The sequence below is a fragment of the Scophthalmus maximus genome, chromosome 1, assembly GCF_022379125.1.
Source record: "Scophthalmus maximus strain ysfricsl-2021 chromosome 1, ASM2237912v1, whole genome shotgun sequence".
In the NCBI taxonomy this organism is placed as follows: domain Eukaryota; kingdom Metazoa; phylum Chordata; class Actinopteri; order Pleuronectiformes; family Scophthalmidae; genus Scophthalmus; species Scophthalmus maximus.
The window spans coordinates 17,785,173-17,807,465 of record NC_061515.1 but is presented as its reverse complement, the minus strand read 5'-3'; the positions used below and the strand labels follow the sequence as shown (position 1 = coordinate 17,807,465).

The window sequence follows — 22,293 nt, the reverse complement described above, 5'->3', positions numbered from 1 at the left end:
TTGAAGATCTTTTTTTTTATTTAGACAAAATAATAAAGTATTGTAAAGAGGGGGGGGTTAGGGTTAGAGATGTACACAAGCTGCTTCAGTGAATTAACCAAAACGGAAATTTTGAGTAACGCAAAAAAAACAGACGCTCATTATTACGTCCTCGCGTCCATTGAGCCGGTCCGCCTCTCGTTATATTTAACACACACATGAAACCAAAACACAAATCAAACGGTTTAAAACTTTTAACAACACACAGAAACCCATCAATTTACTAGCGCAGTCCTCAGAGAGTCTTCGTTTTTTTGCTGCAACCTTAAATAACTGGCACCTTGTGCCTGACTCCAGGCTCGTAATAGTCAGCCCGCTTACACAAGTCAGAGTCTTATCGGTGCCGCCGGCAGTCAGGACGGGGTGATAACTCGTTTCCAGACGGAGCCTGAGGAAGCTGAGGTGAGCGGCGGCAGCAAGCGGAGGCAAGCGGCAGCGGAGGGTGCGTGTGCTTCGTACTAAAAGACAAAGCGACTGAGAAGCGCACTGATAATGATGATGATGAAGTTGCTTCGTGGCCAAGCTAAGTTTAACAAGCTTCAAATAAACGGCTAATAATAAATCTAAACTTATCCTAACATTCAACAGACGCCATTTAAATAGACATTTTCTTTTTTCCCTAGCTTGGCCAAAAGGTGAAACATTTCATGGTAAAAAAAAAAAATGTCATTAATGAACCAGAATTGGTTCAGTTGCTTTTTCTAAGTCAAGTGAAAAAAAAAGAAGAAAAAAAGTCTATGATTTCCCCACTGCGTCTTCGCCGGTACATGGAGTCAGAGTGTGTGCGAGCGCTTGGTTGTGCACACGGCGAGTCGTTCAGGGGACGACAGTGTAGGGCTGATAGGGCAGGATCTTCTGTCGTTCATTGATGGCGTAAATCCAAGCGGGTTTGACAAAGTTCAGATTGCCGTTCTCCATCAGGGCCTGTGGCGGGAGGGAAGAGAAAGAGAGTGAGGTCATGGCGTGTTCTTGTCGTTGGACTTGCAGGAAGGAGGCAAAGCCACGCTGCTGATTCAGATGCTAACACTGATGTCAATTGGCTAAAAATAAATAAATCCCCAAATACAAATAGAAAGCCACTTTCTCCCGACACTGTTGCATTTGTACTGGGGAGGGTAAAACACAGGCTACCAATTTGCTCTATTGCCTGCATTTGCTCATCCCTTGAAAAATCAAGCGCTTACCGCTTAAAATAACTAAGATGCCCTTTCTGCCAGCAGTGCTCAGCAATATGTTCAAAGGGTGATTTTATTTTTCTTCCTTCCTCTGTGGCTTGTTAAAAAGATTTTCATTCATGCACTTGAGAGAGCACAGTTCCCGTGTAGCGATTCATTTGACAAAACTGTCCTGTTTGTGGGAGTGAATGATAAAAGCATCACTGCATACATGTTCAAACCCACATTTACACAAACGCTCAACACTCTGTAGTCCCGAGTTGGACGACCTCACTCGTCTGTGGCCAACGACGATGATGAAATACTGATGCAACGCCAAAAGGAGAGAGAAGAGAGACGACTGAACTCACGTCTTCAAAAGAGTCGTGCCAGCCCTCACTGGTCACCACGAACTGCACCTTCTCCGTCATGTAGTCCTCGATAACTCTGGAGCACAGATGGACAACGTGTCATGATACATCATAGGGCTGAGTGATATGGCCTATAAATAATATTGCAATATATTTTTTGTTATATCGCGATACACGATATATATAACGATATTTTGTCCTCTAAAGCGCTTAATGAATGCACAATTTAACTCTGATGCGCACAATCACCACACAATTTTAAACTTGCATGCAAAAAGGGGGAAATTACAACCAAGTTAAATTTAACAAAACAGAATTATTCAAACCAGGCAAAAAGACCATGCAAACTAAATTTTATGTGACAATTTGTAGTTTGCATAATTTATGTTCACGTCGACTTCCTGCAACCAATTCAACTTTGTCGAAAGTTAGAAGTCTTTCTCACCCGTTAAAGGCGACGATGTATCGCAACACCAGGCGTCTCTCGTTGTTGGGGAATTTGCCGTAGAGGAAAAAGTGCTTTCCGCTCAGGAACTCTGGATAAAACGATGACACGGTGAGAGAAAGGAGCAGACAAGTTCAATTATGATTACTAAACAATATATGAGGTAATTATTTATAGGTTCTCTTTGGCAAAAGGGGGAGAAAGGAACAAAACTAAAACGGAAATAGAAAATTGTATGCAGAAAGTGGTGTTTAAGTTCCACGAGGAAGAGAGTAGAGCAGACCAACAGAGACGGACCTGGTAGCTCGGGGATGGGATGATCCTCTTCAGCCTCAGCATCTGTGTTTTCATCTGTCGAGCCCCCATACGGATCCTCCTCTTTCACCATCTTCACATCTGCTGCTGCTGCTTTTTTCTGCCTGTTCTCCTTCTCCACTCTTTCACAGGGACAAAAACACACAAACTTAATCAAACTTTATCTTATATCTTTTATGCTACATGATACCTGCCTCTAAAAATACGACACATCCTCGTTTGTCTCATCTGAACACTCCTTCTAATGGTGCTCACGGTTACATAGGCAGAGGACCACATGTCTACTCTTTTATGGACTTAACGAATCCATTGAAAGAACTGAACCTAAATATATTATTGCGTTGCTGAAAGTCGCGGGTCATGCCGATCTGCATTCTTGCCAATAGCCAAAACACCGGAGTCGTAGAGTCTGTCTGTTGCTCGCAAGTTTCTTAACATGTCGGCGAGTGATGTTGACAAACTGCACACAATGTGTTGTGTGGTGTGGTCCGCACCATCCCCCCCCCCAATTTACAGCTGCGCTGAAAAGAGAGATTTTTTTCCAGCGCACACAGAACTGACCTATTACGGACGGTGATGAAATATTCGCCAATTTTTAACAATAAGTGTATTGGATTAAAATAGCTCACTGCCACTTTAATAGATTTTTTGGCCACTTGAGGGAAGTGACAATGTGTAAGCACAACAACTTCTCAGTATCATTTTTATATCAAGTTTTTAATAACAAATGTGTTAACAAACACTTTGCTAATTTATACGTCCAGCCGCCATTAATTTGGTGGACAATACTTTCTTTTAGCTCTGGTTTTGGTCCCTACCAAATCCTGAGGGAAGTATTTGACTCTTTAGCGGCTAAATGTTCCACTATGTTTTCTCTGTTTGCTGTGGAGTTTGGCAGTGCGCAGTGTGCAAGGATTTTTTGAGGGTTTGTAACTGTGTGTGTAACATAAACTGCCACTTGGTGTGTGCTGAAAACAGCTGCATGTGAAAGATTGCAAATGAACTGTAAAAAGGTTGTAAAACTAAAAACAATAAGCTAAAAGACACTTGTTTCATCAGAATAAATGACGCATTTTACTTTACACGTTACCATTTGAAATGGTTTAAATAAAATGAAAAAAATATATAAGTGTAGCTTTAAGTTAAAGTACAAAAGTAGCTCTTTTAAAGACAACCGTTCCCACATTCCGTATTTCAGAAGCAATGCTTCCCTTTAAGTAACCAAAGTCACTGTTTTGCATTAAAAATTTCCAAAGTCAACTCCAGTTACTTCTCCATTACTGTGTGGTGGTTCATCAAAAGTCGACTGCGGTTGAAGGGGAATCACAGATTTCAAAAGGGAATCAATGGTTCAATGTATTACTGTCGTAACACGAGAGAAGAGACGGAGTCAACGAACACAAAGGACACGGAAGAAACAAACTTGTCCACGTCAATATCACAAAGAGCATTATTGACATTATTCGTTGTATTTACCTCTGCAGCTCGTCTTCCGTGTCCACGGCAGATTCGTCATCATCATCATCTCCTGTGAAACGAAGTGTTAACAGGACAATTTACCTAGAAAACTGACAGGTCATTTATTACAGTAACAGGAAAGGCCAAGCTGAAAATTAAATAAAACTTAAAAAAAAAATAAAAAGGGTGAAAAGATTTATGCGTCCATGATTTACTCCAGAAACTGTAGTGTGCAGCAATTCAGACAAACGCAGACGGACAGGGTCATAATTAGGTTGTTTACTGAGGAAAATATCAATTCAGTGAAAACAAGGTTGTTTCCTAGTTCCTTCAGTTATCATCATCGCACTCTTTTCTGAATCTCAAAACTAATTAATGTCGATAATCAAATGTCAAACAGTGCTGCTGTAAATTTCTGGTCATACGATGAAACAAGTTTAATCTCTCCGTCTTGTTTTTGATACGATACTATTAGTTTTATTATGCCTAGCGTGCATAGAAAATTCCGGTGACACTACATTTGTATTCATCAGCGGTTCAGAGGATGAAACCTTGTTGGTAACTCTCTCCGTCGCCACACAATCGCGCGTTGTTGCGAGGGGAACGAGAAGAAGCTATAATTAAAAAGTGGCCTCCCTGTTCGGTTTGGGTGGGTCATTGTTTGTTGCATGGGTCCTCACTGATGCACCTCAGCACTTTGCTTATGGCCTGAAAATTTACATAGAAATGAGAATCATGCACAAGTCTCCTCACGGTGATTACATTGTCCCTCCTTTCCTGTTTCTCTGTCAAACTCTGTCTACGGTGTGCATGTTGTTCCCCGTTCTTTACACGGTTGAATTATCAACCGCTCGATTTCCATGTGCTTCGTGGAGGTGATGCCCTTTGTCTCGTTCCTGAGCTCTCACCTCACCCTCTTACTCTTTCTCAATTCACTCAGTCCTCTGCAGCTCCAGTGCTGCAGAGGACTGAGGAGGACCAAGGAGGACCGGGTGACTTTACAAGTCAGATGGATATATCAAGTATCGAACTTGTAAAGATCGTGCGTGTCCATCTCATGTTTACCTCTTTATAAGTAGTAGTATATTTTAATTATTCTCTTCTCTTTTGTAATTGTGGAGTTACATTTGACTTCCGTTTACATGGCTGCAAACCTTATGGCCGGTTGTTTTCCCGTCTCCCATAATTTACTCTCATTGTAATTAATGTGTGGTGGCGGACCCTGCAGCAGTGAAGCACCGACGTTTCTATTTTAATTTGTAAATTGAGTAAATGGACAGGAAAGAAAAAACAATGCTCGACTCTCTGGTTCCCACAGACAAACCAAAAAATGTGGATTAATACAACCAATAAATAGAATTAGTCAAATCTTAGGGGCATCTGGTGATTATGTTTCGATTCCCTAGATTGTCGCATGTCAAATGAAGGAAAAACGCCCAAAAACATAAAAACCCTAACAGACAAACAATTTAAACAAATTGTAGTTTAAAGTTCTAAGTTTCTGATCTGCTACAGGTGCACCACCTTAATTTAGCGTGGTTAACATTGGTGGAGCAAGTGAGGGAATCATAGAAATTTTCATTTTGTGGGAACATAAATGCCTGTAACTAATTTCATGGCAATCCACCTGAAGCGTGTCACCCATCAAACAAAAGGTAGGATTGATTGCCTGGAGAGATAGAGGAGAGAATTTCTGCGCAAAATTTTATAGGAAATCAACCAGTGATTGAGATATTTTTGGTCGAAAAAAAAAAAGAAGTGGATTGATTTATGTAGTTTCCGATTGAACAAACGCAAATACATTACTTCTTTCACATTAAAAGCCTTTTAGCAGCTCAGAGGTCTTATTCCTATTTCTTCTCTAGAGGGCTTTTACTGTGAAACACACAGGAAGTTTCTTAAACAACATTGGGACATTTTATTGGAGGATTTCATTGATCTAAATTCATTAGGGAAGGAAAAGAGCATTTCTGTTCAACAATAATAATAAAAACTAACAATGGAATGGTGAGAACGGTGAGACTATCTTCTTGTACAAAATTATAGGTAAATATGGAAATTTTTTGCACAAATTTTCCATGATCCACAATAACTTAGACACTTTAGTTTCCTCCCGTTTCCATACAGTGCTTTAGGAACTGGACATTATTTAAGTATTTACTACGTTTTAGTACGTATTTATTCTGCCTTTGGCTATAATTTGTATGTAGGAATTTACAGTACACAACCGAAGGTACTACAATTACACTGAATGTCCCTTTAAAGCAATTTAGAAAATGCGCTGTATTAAAAAATGCAGTCCTACAAAACTTAGAAGAGTTTTGATTTGGCCTTCAACACTTGGGAGAAATAAGTTTTTGTACAACATATTTTTCTCTCTTTCCACTCGGGTTGGATGGGAACTAAGTGCTTCTTTGACCTTCCATTTCCTTTATTTTTCGTTTTCAACGTGCCGACAGTCCATTTCTTCCAAGAAACCAAAAAATACATTCTAAAACTTTGTAAAAATAATGATGTGCCCCCTCTCTTTTACAGTTTCTCTAGTAGTCACAGAAAGTAAGAGAAGTGTGGAGTCACTGAAGTGGCGACGCTGCTGTTGACTGAATATTAAATCAAATGTCAGGTCAAGTTCAGGTATTTTTTTCCCCCCACAATGGGCTTCTTTTAAAGTAGTTTGATGCAAACCTGGTTCATCCACGTCAGTGGAGCCGGCGTATTCGTCGTCATCTTTCTTCCTCCTTTCTGGTGTTTTGTTGGGGGTGACTTGTCTCTCTTGCTTCTGTGGAGTCTGCGAATAACAGCATGGGCGGAACGTTAAAACTGACAGTTACAAACTGAGAAAAGGATTCGTCATTTGATTAGTTTTTGTATGCTGACACAAAAAAAACAAATGTACCTTTGTGCTCATTTCCTCTTCACTCTGGTCGTCCACTTCCATTTCGCTCTCGGAGCTCGACTCTGCTCCATCCATCAAATACCTGGAGGAAGACCAAAAAAAAAAAGATAAGGGATGAACAAAATGTGTCAGGATGATTAAGGACAAGGGAGAAATGCCGCCTGTACAATATATCTTGCTCCCAACCAGCCTTACTTATACAACGTCTCAAACTGCAGTGGGCTATTGGGCATGCGATAGAGGAACGAAAGCAATGCTCAGAGTGAAGGTGCCCCTTTCTCACCAGAATGTCCTGATCTTTAAAACATTACCACCGCCTGTATATTAAATACTACGATTTTTGCATGCTCTGGAGATCCGCCTTTACACCTTTGACCTCAATGGAAAACGCCATGAGGTCAAAGAATAGTAGATAGGAAAAGACGTTAGGACCGACAATCCGAATCCACCCCTGCTCTGACAACACTTCATATATACGAGCTTCTTTAGGAATACTCAATACTACTGGCTGATTAGAAATCGCTCCTCGTTCACTCCCTAAACGTGGCTCTAACTTAATTGTATCCATCTATCCAATTGGCAAAGCTCAAAAGGAAAGAAACATAATAAGACGGTGAAACCATTAGGTTAAAAAGAAAAACGTGACAAAGAATATTAATAGGTTACCAGTGGAGAAAGAAAAAATGACAACAAAACTCTGATCTGGTGTAAAGATCAAACCAGTTGAATACCGAAATGTAAGTGACTTAATTTACATGTGGTCTGTCAGACAGCCCACTAATACACAAAAAGTGTCCTGAGGTCTTGTCTAAGGCGTAGTTTGTGAATATGCGCTGTGCACATTTCTCCATGGATTGAGCACTAAACCTTTCACGTTCTTTTGGTCCATCATTTTGACATGACACTGTACAGTGCTTGGGTATTTCTTATTAAAATCTAACTTGGGAGTCGTATTTAACTTTGACCTCTTCAGTTTAACGTACACAGGCTTGTAGCTTAAACCTGGCATTTTCTGATGGGGTTGTTAATCTTCTAAACATTTAACCTAAAGTTTTTATGCAGATCCAAGCTGCAGAAAAAAGCTGTGGAAGAAAAAAAAAAAAGAATTGTACTTTAGTTCTGGAACAGCTCCTTTTTGCAGCTGTGTTAATGTGTCTGAATCAATCCAACACTCATAAAATACCTCTGACTGCACAATACTTCAAAAGTTTCCATTTGAATAACAAAAACTTTAGAAATTCTTGCATCAGCATACAAAAAAAAGTGACAAATAATCATGGAATTATGTGCCAGTAGATCTTTGTCTCATTAGAGTTAGTTATGGGCCTTTTTCCCCTCACAACAACAATTACTGAATCCAGATCAAAAAATAATCCCTTGTTTTTTTGGCCCATAGCTGAAGATGCCATGAATTTGATTAAATCTATTCAAATTTATGTGAAAAATACAACAAATCAAAAAAAGACTGCAAACAAAGCCGCATTGACGGATTATTAAACAATCAAACAATACCTGGAGAGAAATGATAAGAGGACTGCATAGCTTATCTAGTCTTAATGGTAGCTAAAGGCTTTACACGACAGGTCACAATTCTTTGTGTGTGTGTGTGTATATATATATATATATACATATATATATATATATACACACACACATATACACACTGAACAAAATTATAAACTCAACACTTTTGTTTTTGCCCCCATTTTTCATGAGCTGAACTCAAATATTGTTCATAAATCTGTCTAAATCTGTGTTAGTGAGCACTTCTCCTTTGCCGAGATAATCCATCCATTTAGAGTGGCCTTTTATTGTGGCATAATCATGCTGTCTAATCAGCATCTTGATATGTCACACCTATGAGGTGGATGGATTATCTCGGCAAAGGAGAAGTGCTCACTAACACAGATTTAGGCAGATTTGTAAACAACCTTGAACCTTTTGTGTACATAGAAAAAGTCTTAGATCTTTGAGTTCAGCTCATGAAAAATGGGGGCAAAAACAAAAGTGTTGCGTTTATAATTTTGTTCAGTGTATATGGCCTCTATCGATCATCCATTTACAATTTGGGGTTCAGTGTCTTGCTATAGGACACTTGACATGCGAACTGGAGGAGCTGAATCACTGACCTCTCCGATTAGCGATTGACCCTGTTCAACCTCCAGAGGCACAGCCACCCATATCCATAAAAGATGTAGGAAGTGCACTGTCAGAAGAATGATCGTGACTCCATCTCTTATGTTCTCTGCAAAGGTTACGAGAGTGTGGGGGGGAAATAAAAAAATAAAAAAATCTAATAAATTCAATAGCGAAACACAAACCAGGGCTGATAGCGATACAGGAAATGGGCGAGAGAGAGAGACAAAGAGGAGAGGGCCGATATGAAAATATTTCTGCTGCCTTCACACACTAAACGCACAATGATAAATTGAGGACGCGACATTTGTCCCCCCCATCCTCTCCACGCAGCCCCTCGAGCAACTGTAAAACCACCTGGCACCTGAACATTATCAGCACAGAGGAGTGAAGTGGAGAGAGTTGAAATATCAGCGGTGTTGAGGTATTATCATTTCCGCTCACAATATAAGGAGACATTTTATTGACCTATGCCTCCTTGTTTCATAAAACTCAGTGCCCAGGAAATTGGAAAATGAAAAGCTACACGGTGGACAAGGGGAGCAATGCGGCTTCTGTTGCTTATGACAGTTTGTGGTGGCATCACCTAAAAGTCTGATCTTCTCATCTTAAAATGAGCTAGAGACATGTTTGTTTTTGTTTTTTAAGGTAAAGCTGAAACGATTGAAATGACAATTGTCACACTGCTAAAGTCAAAATAACCGACTTGTTTCAAAGGAACATTTGTGACATTCTGACACTTAATATATCACCTGCCAAAATAATCAGGAGATTAATGACTAACATGTTAGTTCATTTGCTGCCTCAAAGTTTGCTTCGTCTGACATCACATATCAATGACCTCATGTCACCATGTGTTCACAGAATGAGGTTTTTAAGTCGCGGGAGTCAACAGTTGTCGCATTTAGGACTTAAAATATAAAAGACTTTTGACATGATGTTACAAAAACATAAAATTGCCACTGAACATTTTATGTTGATTTAGGTCAGGATTAGGGTTTCAATCATAATAATGTTTCTATTTTCTTTTGAATAATTACACCTGTTGTGACTGAGATTTAGTATCATCATATTTTTACTTTAGTCAGTTAAGTTGTGTGGGAAGGCAGCTTGAAGTAGACTAATGTGTACAATTACACAGCTTAAATGTTATTTTGTAAAATAGATGCAAAACTAATCATCATTTTTAATTATTGATGCATCTATTGATTCTTCTTTGATTGTCTGTTCTATTCTACAAAAACACCAAAGATACCTGAATACCCATCACACGTGACATTTTCTGATTTCCTGTCATTGTGAAATGATGGTGACCAACTGTCTGCACTTTTAAACTATTGGCAACAAAAAAAACCATTGACCATTTTCATTTTATGAGTTGGGTGGTTGTGTACGATCACATCTCACGTGCCATAGATACATCATGATGTGTTTGTGCTGACATTTTGGCTTCGACATGGCGACCATTTTCCACGTCCTTCTGTGACGTTTCCATCAGGGCCTCGGTTTTAACGACAAATTTGTTTATGTATTCATCTCTATTGTGATGGGATGTTGTAGAGCCACTTGAGTGTTTACTGCTCACCCCGCTTTCTGTCTGTCTCTGCATTCTCACTGGTTGGATGATGTCACAATCTCATTAACACACACACACACACACACACACACACACACACACACACACACACACACACACACACACACACACACACACACACACACACACACACACACACACACACACACACACACACACACACACACACACACACACACACACACACACACACACACACACACACACACACACACACACATGCATGGCAGGAGCTCGACAAAGCTGTGCGTTTGCCTTCAGATGCTCGGTGACAGTGTTTGTGTGCATGATGCGGCAACAGTTAGAGAGTGCGCATTTGTTTGGATACTTGTCACCATCAAAGTAAGTGGTCCCTTTAATTACCCATAGCAGATGCAGCTTTTAAATAAAGGACACATCATCAAAGCTGCACACTCCACCTGCGGCACAATAGCAGAGCTGGACAGAGCTATGACAACAAGAGAGGAGGGAGCCGTGGGGGGAGGACGGTAGTGGCGACCGTGAGGGGGAATGACGCCACGGCTGCGGTGAACCTTCTCATTTCAATGCACTTTTTGAGAATCTTCTTGACCTAGGGAGCAGACTTCATTAAAACAACAGCATCCGCGTGCCGCGGGCCTCTAGCTGTATTTCTTTTTCTTTAAAAGCTGTCCACATTGCTCTCTTTGTATCTTTGCAGAGCTCATAACATATGCATGCTAATTGCTTTCATTTCTGGCGGTGAGGTTTAACTGGAGCAAAAATTGATTTCTGTGATAGACATATCCAAGTGGACCTCTGTGACAATAATCTCACTGGGATGACAGCATCATCAAGACAACTAATCATAACCAGAGAAATACACACTAATGAAGGTCTGTGCCTCTTCCCGGTGTCCATTCATGACTCAAATAGAACTGCAATCTCGTGCTTATTCCCATTATTGATTAATCTGTCAACCACTTGGTTAATCGCCTGATATATTTTGTTCATGACCAACAGTCTGAAACTAAAAAATATGTTTCTACCCATCTTATAAAGACAACGAAAACAACCATATTCCCCCATTTGAGAGTCTGGAACGGTTTAATGCTCTGCATTTTTGCTTGGAAATGAGTGAAAAGAACAAATCATTATCAAAATAGTTGCAAATTAAATTTGGCATGATCTGATCGACTAAATAGTAAACACCCTCTAAACTCAAATATGCCATGCAACAAAGTGAGAAAACATATCAAAGATGTACTGACACCAGATTTTTCTTTGTTTTGTAAAGGTCACACCGGAAATTTGATTGGATTGGACCTTTAGCAGTCATAATTCGGGTACACTTCCTACGCAGCAATAGGCCAGAATAAAGGTCACGTTTCTCTTTTAAACAAGACAACTGGTTGTTAAGAGAAAATTAAGTCAGTTCTAGTGCACAAAGTGGCACAACGAGGGAAAACCTGCTTGGAAGAATCAAAGAGTAGGCCACAAGCCACAAGCATATCTGAACTTGGGCTGTGCGACATAACTACCACGTACCTTATCTTGACTACGTCTATCGGGGCCATGTCTATACAGGTGTAACTTGTAACCTTACTTATTCGGGATTCTTTGCCATTTGGTGTGTTGAAGGCAAAAGCCTTTTGCAACGTCTGAGTCCGGGTTTTGTTTTGAACACTAAAATCCAATATCTTTCCTTCTGTTTTGCCCATGCATCAGTACTAGCCCTTCTATAAGGTACAAACTGCTTTTTTTGTCTGCTCAGAGCCCTACAGCTGTTCAGAATGACCACTTTATGTGCCACGTTCGCGCTCCTCCATGTTTGTTTGTGTCGCCTTTCTGCTAATTTCCTGCCTTGATCCGTGTCAAGTGGAAGAATGCAAAGAACTGAGTCTAAGTGAGAAAAATACAGTGGTAATATGTGATTTGTGACTTGCAAAATAAACGATGGAGAAACAATATGAAACTGATAGCCTTTTTTTCAAATTTTTCACACTATGTACATATTGCACAGCCATGATCTGAACTGTGCACTTGTACTTTTGGGCTACGTACAAAATTGGCAGTGGATGTGTCCAAATTAGGGATCGACCGATACCGATTTTTTAGGGCCGATGCCGATACCGATTTTTTTTCATCAGCCTTAGCCAATGACCGATATGGACTGCCGATTTTCTTGAGCCGTTCCTTTGAGCCGATACTACTTTTGCTCCCTCAATTTAATAGTTAAATAGAATTAAATTCAGCGGGTTGTCTCGTCTGATCTGAGTTTGTGTCAAAGTGGGGTTATGGCCAAGACTGTGGCTCGCCTCCCTGGGTAGAGGGAGACGGGGCTCATGTCGCTCTGGAGCATCTCGGGAGTTCCCACCGCACCGGGACTCGTCCGCTAACTCGCCTGTGACAGCCTGCCAAAGTCACGCCACAGTTTCATTATGACATGAATATTAATACACTCCTCATAACAACATAAAAGATCTCTAACTTAGTTTTTGTAGCCATGTGCAGCACTCTTTCCCCCGCCGCTGCCCTCTTTCTCTCTCGCACACAAACAAATTGACCTGTCATGGTCATCAAAAATAATCGATTTGGTTTTTACCTAATGGCTAGGGCAGCGAAACTCAGTAAAACCTTGGTCGTTTCCTCTTTGGCTGTGCAAAAGGCATGCAGGTCTCAGAAGCAGGGACACAGTATGACCTCAGCAAAATAACACCTGACCTCTGTGTGCTCTATGAATAACGGTCACATTAATCCACCCTAATTAGCCTGACCCCACCTGACCTTTGCTATGTCGGCACGAAACCACAAATGTTAAAGATTCTAAAGGTTTTTTTCCAGACATGAGCTCTGGACAATGTCCACATAATTGTGTCTCCAGAGTTTGCCATCACATGTGACGAACGCAGCAGGAGATAGTCCGAGTCAGCCGCGTTCGCAACAGCAGGATAATCTCCGGAGCATTTTTGGTACAGCATGCAGGACCCTCCGATAAGTCAGGTGCGGAAAGCAGCGTTTGTGTTTAAAGCCATCAACACGCTCACTCGCTTGCTGTGAATCCTACGGACATTCTCCTGCTGTGTTCCCACTCAGACATTCTCCAGAGATCACACCAGTAGAATGTCTGGAGCGGCATCTGTAGAAATGATCATTTCTACAGAACGTTTCAACGTTGCTAAAGACCAGAAAACATGGCTGAAAGTGGGGGCTTAATTTATTAGAGTCAACACTTTGACCACTAATATCATATCTACCACAATACTCATTTTGCATATTTGACTATTTGTCTGAATGCATCCGATTGCCGAGACTAACAAGTTCAGCAAACTTGGATATCTCAACAGTGTGGGAGCCAGGGTTACAAATTCATTCCCTCCTCAAGCCAGACACGGTCGTTATGGAAGCAAACAAATATGAAGGAATTTCTAACACATGTACAGAGAGACTAATTCATTTGGATCTCCGTTTGCCTAACAGGAGTATTCAGCTGTACATTATTCAATAGACACAGATCAGTGTGGAGCAGTGGCAGACGGCCTTCGTGTTGCAAAAGCTCCCCCTGTAATGAGGCATGTAATTAGACTGCTGCTAGAGCGGCCTGGATAGAAGTCACGGTCGCAGCGGGCATCAGCTGCTCAAGGTTACAATGATGTAGCATTTGGGCCTCACTGCTGTGAGCTGTATTTTTGGACGCTTCAATCAGTGTGATTTCTCTGTGCGATGCAGAGGTACAGATGAGGCTCAAGAGAAAGTATTAATCAGCGAGAGCAGGTTCGAGCACCAGAAATTCCAGCTCTGCTGTAATTACTAATTCATTAATATCTATTGCTAAATTGCTTCTTTGTTTTTGTATTTCGTTCTCTTACCGTTTAAAGGAGATCTTTTGTTTCCTCTTGTGACAGTCCATCACCCATTCCTTCCGTACGATGATACCCCCTGCGGATTTCACCTGGCTGTACTTGGGGGTGTTGGCGAAGGCACAGCTGGAAATGAATGGGTCGACACACACACACACACACACACACACACACACACACACACACACACACACACACACACACACACACACACACACACACACACACACACACACACACACACACACACACACACACACACACACACACACACACACACACACACACACACACCACAAAGAGAGGCAGACAAGGGCAACAGTCAGACTGCAGAGATCAAGATGCAATCAGACTAAATTATTGAGAGTGGCAACAATCCTGTAGTCTGTTTCATTTTTGCACTTGTTATCTTAAAAGTGTGGCGTAATTTACACGTATACATTCTTATTTATTGCCAGTGTGTGAACGCAACTTAAAAAAACGAGACCTTCCCCGACTTTCTCAGTGTCCTATGATTCGCCTGTGGACTGATTTTAATATGAAGTACTCTTCTGCTCCCCTACTGCACAACACAGACTCCAACACAAACCTCACGTAAGCACAAAAACAAAAGTTTTATCTAATGAAACATGAAACCCATCTTGCCAAATGGAAATGAAAACACTGTTGGAGGGGAAAAAAACTATGATCAACATAATTGGGAAATCTGACTAATGCCGGGACCTTCATTTGGTTTTGGAGATCAAAACTTAGAGCGGGCTTTCTTCCGTCTGTGTTGAGTGCGACTGTGAGCGATAAGGCTGCTCACATTCATTTTTAAATGTTGACAGATGGTATGGACATTCATCAAAATTATGTTCTCTGATTCTCATGATATTAATCACAGATGTCCCACAACTTAATCATTAAACCTCAGACATGTTCCCATTAAAACAATTCATGATATGCTGAGACGAAAAATCCAAAATCTGTTTTATCCACTTTTCTTTCTGCTCGTCTTTCTTTAATCTCATCAGTCGCCAAAATTCTGCACATTCCCCATGTATTGATTGATATGCAGCTCTTTTGTATTCTCTATCTGTCCATATTCTCTCTGTGGGGCCATAGCGCTGAGCTGTCCTTCAGCTTATTGAAATCTACGGTTAGCGGTGTCCCCTAAAGCGGTGGTGGGATTATAAAAATCTATTTTTTAAAACTCAAACCAAAATAAGAGGAGTCAAGGACACTGACAAAAACAACACCTTGAATAACATTACAATTCATTTTTCATCTGTGAACACCAAACCAAAGCCATAAACTACTATACAACTACGGGTATTTAACATAATGTTGACTGTTTTATAATCCTTGCAACAAGATGAATATGAATACAACATCATCATCACAGCATGAGTTTGAACAATATTGGATCAAAACAGAATTAAGTTTAAAGTTTTACATTTTTGGAAATTTTTTGCCTTCCCTCCATTTTTTGCCTTCCCCCTGAAACAGATGAGAAGTTCAATGCCGCTCACGTCATTACGGGTCAATACCGTAATGACCCCCTATCCATTTGTGCCAGCTTACTTACATAAGGTGCGTGGAGTCGGGCGTCCAGTCCGGCCGGTACTTGCCTCCCATATCCAGAGCCTTTTCCCTCAGCTCCCCTCTGAATGGGTTTTGGAAGCCGCTGAGGACAAACACCACCCCCTCCATGATACGGTTGAACGGGACCTGCTGGGTAACCTGGGATTTTGCTTTCTGTTTTTTCGGTGGCGTTTCGGATTTGGACTGACTCTCCCTCTTTTTATCAGAAGGTTTCTGTGCCGGGGAAGCTGGAGAAGCAATTCAGAGAGTCAAGAAGGGTTCTGTGAGGAAATAATCTAACAATATGCTAATATTCACACACTGAGGTAAGTGTTACCTCTCGCAGAACTGGAGTTGGACACGCTGGCTGGGCTTGGCTTGTTTTTGGGGGTCACAGCTTTGCTCTCAGGTGAGCCAGCTGGGCTGAGTTTCTTCGAAGGAGGAGGGCCCAGGGCCGACTGCCGCTCTTTGCTGAACTCAAATTTTTTTTTTGCTGGTGGCTAAGAGGAATTAATTAATGTAAAAAACTGGAACCTTCTCATTCTTAAGCAACTAGAATGACAAAAATAATGTGCTCCTAAATGTTAATGACGGATACGTTGAAGGAGGCGCTGCCCAAACTTTCACTTTGCTTAGTGCCAAAAGGTCATTAATGACAAAAAAATTATTATAAAATAAAACTTGGTCAAAGTCAAAGTGTAGCCAGAATATAGGAAACATTTCCCCCCAATTTCTGTGGTTGAGAAATCAGAAACAAAATCAGTATGCAAAATACAAGTCAGGACAATTGCAGAGCCTTTACAGCTTTCAGAAAAAGCTTGCAAAACAATTACAGGAGAAAATTGGGAACAGAACTGCAATCACTGGGATAGTTGCTAACCCAAATAGAGCTTTTGCATTGATCTTTCCCTTCAAAAGTCAAAGTGAAATGCAGACAGTTAATATTAATGGTCCTGTCCCTGTGTGAGCATCCCCTCCTGCTTTCTTCGTCGGAGTGGGCGCAGAGTGATTCATTTTTATTTGTGCCAGGAAGTGTTGTGTTTCAAGCTGTTGATGAAACCCCAAAAATTATGCGGCATATTTAAAAAGTCCCATTAAATAAATTGAATTTGACCAACTATGGATTGTGTTTTTGGAAAACAAAAGGGACACAATGAGCTGCACAGGCGCCAACGACAAGCACAAAGCAAAACAAAGTGAGTCTGAGTGCACAAGCTATTTTGGTTCATGTATGTATGCAGCAGCGTAAAGTGCAAAAAGGGGCTGGCTGAGGCGAAACATAAAAATCAGAGGCTGTGGCGATTAATACATTCACACTTTCAACACAGCTATGTCACAGTGACATGTGACAACATCACAACAAACTGAAAGAGGCCTGGCAATTTAATCCGGTTGTCTGGAACATGAAGAGCAGCAGTCTGATGTGTGTAATAATGTAGGATGTTTATTTTAAGTATGATTCAATTGCTTAGGTTAATACAGTCATGTGTGATGGCACTGCTCTCTGGTGCAGCATTTCAGAAATCGGGGGCTTCAGATTTATCCACACTCATGTCCTGCTGGAGAAATTCTGATCATAAGGCATAAAAGCAGCTGTGGACACTCTTATACTCACTGCAGACTGATTTACCACTGTTCCTGCCGCACATGCGGCTCAGAGACATCTATTTTGAGTGCGGAGTCTAACACCGAAATAATCGGGCTGGTGTGTGCAGAGTGAGAGCTGAGAGTGAGAGCTGCAATCGTCAACAGCTGTTCTTACACACCTTTCCCTGCTTTCTAGTGATAATAGTAATAAATCTAATAGTGGGTTTTTTGGCCCCCTCACTCATTGTCGTGTGGCACCACACAGCAAGTGTGTAATGCAGGTCCCGTCTGATCAAATGGGGAAGCGAAAGTGTCAGATGTTTCTCTGCACCGTCGTCTGCCAAGCCGTAACGCTTAGCCTTGTGATTAAATTGTGCTCAACTTTGACTGTTTTATAAGTGTTTTCTGACTTTGAGAGCAAATTATTTGTAAGGGAGTTGATGCGCTCTGTGATTTCTGTCATGTTCCCCAGAACCACATGGCAAGTTTCTCTGTGGTGTGTGACGCCAATTTCACAAACTTAAAGTCTTATAAAAGGCCATTAGGCACTAACTCATGTGCACACAGACGTTGACTCTCACAAACAATTCCATAACATCCATTCTACAGCATATCTTATCAGTGGTGCAGATCATTTAATGTAAAGGTTTGGACTCACTGGTCTAGCACACATTTTCTACCAAAAAGCTCAACAACTCACTTGGCACTGCTTAATTTTTAGTGAACCTCCCACCGGCGCACCGTGCACTCTGCACGTGGCACCGGAACACCATGCATATGGCCAATAAGAATTTTCAATGTCAGGAAACTATCAAACTGTGGGGAAGGCTGATTGCTCTGGTCTTGGCACCGTGACGTAAATAATATTCATAAAGTGAGATCTCTGCCGAAAAATGTAAGAACCCGTCACATAAGTGTGGTAATGATATTACATTAAAAAAGTATTTATGCAGTTTCACACATACATATGTATACATATATATATATATGGATTTTTTTTTCCTTCAGTGGAGAATATGATGGGGATGTTTAGTACCTGTGGTGAGGCCGAGTTGGACGAGGAAGCCGGGCCTGATGAGTGGGAGGGGCCACCAGACTGCAGGGCGGCAGCAGCGTAACTCAACTTCTCACTCTGAGGGGACACTAGAGAGGAGAAGAGGACTGGTAAGGGAACAAGGGGGAACAGTTCCTCACAAAATGGCATGACAGTAAAGAAAGTCTTTGAATTCACCTCTTTGTTCTTGTCTCCCGGTACAATTAAGAAGCTTTATATAAAAACTAATTAGTGCTCTGTTGGCTTTTTTTATTGTTCAACTTTATCATCGAAGAAACCTGAAAGAATTCAATTGGACTTCAGCAGCTGGTAAATTTTAACAAATGGATTTACCTTTGAGGGAAGTGCTGGGTTTTGTCGCACTATCCCGACTGAAGAAGAGACTGCCAGGCTGAAGGTTGGACCCGGACGATGGAGACTCATCCTTCACCCTGAACTGTCCAAGCTTTGTCAGTTTCTGACAGGGGAGAGAACAAAAGAACGTTCAGGGCCACAAGAGGAGATGGACAGACTGAATGAAGTGCTCAGTTCAGAGGATAATGAAAATGTCCAACACTATTCTGCAGTGAGAGGTTGTGCCATGTTTCAGAGCAGGAGTCCAACCAGAGGATGAATTAATGTTGAAAAAAACCCATAAATACTATATATGTTCTTGTCAAAGTGAATGGTACTAATAACACTGCAGTTTAATCCTACATTAAAACACACACACGCACACGCGCACACACACACACACACACACACACACATGCATGCGCGCGCGCGCACACACACACACACACACCCCACCCACACACGGCGCTGTTGTTGAACCGGACCGTAAACAGTTGAGCAGTACTAAGTGGAACCAGGACATGGTTGTGCAAGTAGTCCATTTAAAAGAAAACAGAGAAAGACAAAAGACAATGCGTTACTTACTGGGGAGGTTGTGGGAGGAGGATCATTTTTGTCCGGCGGTGAATGGAACTTAACAAAGGCCAGTCCGTATGCTATGTTCTATAAAGTGCAAAGACAAATTCCTCTTACATTTCATTTCACTTGCAACAATGGATATGTGCCATTAATGTACATCGTTTTATAGAAATAACCTTCCGTACTGTAGCTTCCTTAACCCAACTACTAAACACACTGCAGGTGCCAAGTGCACAGATGTACACCTTTACGGGTCCATATGTTAGGCGATAATTTGCTCTATATAGCCTGTTGCACTGAGAGCTTGACCAATATATTGGTTTACACTCTATAAAACCTAAAAGGACAGATGTGCCTCTTACCTTGCTGTATGGCTGGCTACACACAATTTTCACCCTGTCCCACTTCTCCTGTGATGTGCTCTTCTGCAGCTGGTTGGGCCCAAAGAAACGCACCCGGTTCATGTTGGTGCCGTTGCGACTCTCCGTTGGGGACATGAAGGAAGACGTGACCAGAAGCACCTAATGCGGACATTCAAAATTTAAAGAAGGAAAGGAGATAGTATTGAGCAATGAATAGGGAAGAGGTGTAATCATTTAATATGTTTGGTTTGTGAGCATATACCTCATAGTCCTGGTCTCTGACAGCGGAGGAATTGCCAACTAACACCTCGACGAAAGCTGAGCCTTCATTTCCTATATCGATGCTGTGCACCTGCTCCTCCTTCTCCAACTGAGGGAAGAAAGGCAGCGACAATTTAAAAAAATCAAATAAAAAGGTCAAGAAAGCTGCCCTACATGAAAGCCAACCAAAAATACTTTTAAATATCCTTACGTAAAAGAAAGGTGAACGTTTAGACGTCGTGTGGGTAGAGAGACGTTAAGTTACAACACTATATAACGTTATGAAGTTACAATTACTGCTGTTATAATATTTGTTTTCGATAAGCACTGTCAAAAGCAAAATTGCAAAGTTTATTACTGTTTTGAAACAACTAGGAAAATGTGACGTTAACATCTTCTGTTAAGATCCTGCAACAGTTTGAAGCCTCAAGCTGCTTGTGAAGAGACTGGAATAATACGCTCCCGTCTCTCTAACCAGGTGAAGAGCAATATCGTATAACACCTGCTTTCGAGATATCCTGTGGTCAAACACAGGAAACGGAATCATCAGCAAATGTATGTCAGAGCTAACATTATAGGAATAGCATAATTTGCCTACAGCACACGAGATTTAAAAAAAGAGAGAGAGGCGTCTGTAAACAAATCTTGAGACTTTTCAGTGAGGCAAACGATTGTAAAGACTTTCTCCAACAACACCTGTTTTTATTTTCTGGACCAACGCACCTGCAGAATGACCGACGTCTGCTTCTCCCCGGCTCTGGCTGCTTTCCACTTCCGGTAGGTGTCAGAACTCAGCAGGTTGTCCGCCTTGTGAGTCTGTGTTTTTCGCATTGATGACAACGAGTCAGAGAGAAGGAGATGCCCGAATTTGGTTAAATGACACATTGCAAGACACTTGCAGTGGAACAGAACTCTCTACACGTTACAAGCGACAGGGGAACAACTCACAGTGTCCTCGGTGCTGCAGGACACGACGTGCTTGAGCTGGATTTCTGGCATGGTGTCGTGGACTCTTCACAGGTTCAACAAGGACAAATAAACCAACAATTGCCTCGCTCCTACCGTGGCCCCGGTTGACAAAACACAAAAACACACACACAGCGTCGCCTCAGCGCAGAGCAGCTTTAGCCCCGAAGAAGAAGAAGAAGAAAAACAGTTTGCTTGTATTCGGCTACAGCCCGTCGGCTAACGTGTTAGCACGCTAGCAAACAATAGGCAGAGTGAACTTTTCCCGATTAGCCTGGTGGATTTAACGGACCCAGAGTGCTCTTATAAATTAATCTGTCCACTTGTTGTGAGCCTGACACATATCCGCTCACTTTGGCGTCACGATAAACATCAGAAAATAGACGTTAATACTTTGCATTCCAAGATAATTGTGCACGAAGGCGAAGTCATATTCCCACCAAAAGCCTAACGTGTGTCGTGTTGTGACACAGGGCCGTTTCCATCCAATGAGCGTTCGTCTCCTTCTTCTTCTTCTCTCCATTTTAGTGCGCAAGGCAACTGGCGTTAAGGCGTATTACCGCCACACACTGTGTTGGTGGTTACAAAAAAAACCCCCAGTGCTCGAAATGGAAAAAAATAAAAAGGCTGGGACTCCCCTTATTCACGTGTGTCGTGTATATCAGCTGGTATTTGCAAATTGTAAAGTAGTACCTTATGAATTACAGACAATAAAATATACCAGAACATATTAGTGATGTCCGCAACTTACATTTATTTAAATGTATAACCTGTCCAGTAAATTTTCTAAAAACGACTGGACCTTTGTCACACATTTGTCTGAAAAGTTAAATCCATCAATCTGGTGTAGTTTTGATAAATTTAAGAGGCTAGATATTTAAGAACTTTATACTGTACTGGTAAACAATTGTGTGCTCTAGTAAAGAATTTAATCATAAACACATAGGTATGAATGTATGAGTGCGAATGATGATCACCACCATTAATATCCTTACAAGCTATATATGTGTTGTATGGACACTGACAACCCCCACCCACATACTATTACATAAAATAAGGAAAAGTAGCTTTTTTTGAAAATATAATTATGAATTAGATGTTGTTATTCTTCTTCCAACATAAACTGAGTATAATGACCTCTTTGGTGGAAAGGTTTATTGCAGGACTGCTGTACTATATTTAGACAAACTCTTAGTCCAAATCTTCGGAAACAGGTCCAGCTAATTTTCTTGCATTCCTGATTTGGCTGTCCCTGATTCCCAGCATTCCTGGTCGAAGGAATCAGAGTGGATTGATCCCTATTTAAGGAAATAATATGACAAGACAAGTAAAGGCAGATACAAGAGAGAGCAAATG

General features: G+C 41.2%; 1 protein-coding gene and 1 long non-coding RNA gene across 2 annotated transcripts; one reads left to right on the top strand and one right to left on the bottom strand.

Annotated features, from left to right (window-relative positions):
- Positions 1 to 21,424, bottom strand: xrcc1 (X-ray repair complementing defective repair in Chinese hamster cells 1). Its single transcript, XM_035629948.2, has 17 exons — positions 20,920 to 21,424; positions 20,695 to 20,787; positions 19,973 to 20,080; positions 19,711 to 19,869; positions 19,355 to 19,432; positions 18,770 to 18,893; positions 18,419 to 18,525; positions 16,133 to 16,295; positions 15,800 to 16,043; positions 14,239 to 14,355; positions 6,679 to 6,760; positions 6,468 to 6,570; positions 3,801 to 3,852; positions 2,307 to 2,446; positions 2,010 to 2,100; positions 1,565 to 1,640; positions 1 to 963 (listed from the first exon to the last, which is right to left on the bottom strand). Exons 1-17 carry the CDS (start codon positions 20,968 to 20,970, stop codon positions 856 to 858), a joined length of 1,896 nt encoding a protein of 631 aa, XP_035485841.2. The 5' UTR covers positions 20,971 to 21,424; the 3' UTR covers positions 1 to 855.
- LOC118308123 lies at positions 15,799 to 19,460 on the top strand. The gene is made up of 3 exons (XR_004793261.2): positions 15,799 to 16,121; positions 18,391 to 18,546; positions 18,711 to 19,460. It is a non-coding gene; the product is annotated as an uncharacterized LOC118308123 (long non-coding RNA).
- Positions 21,425 to 22,293: the final 869 nt, after the last annotated feature.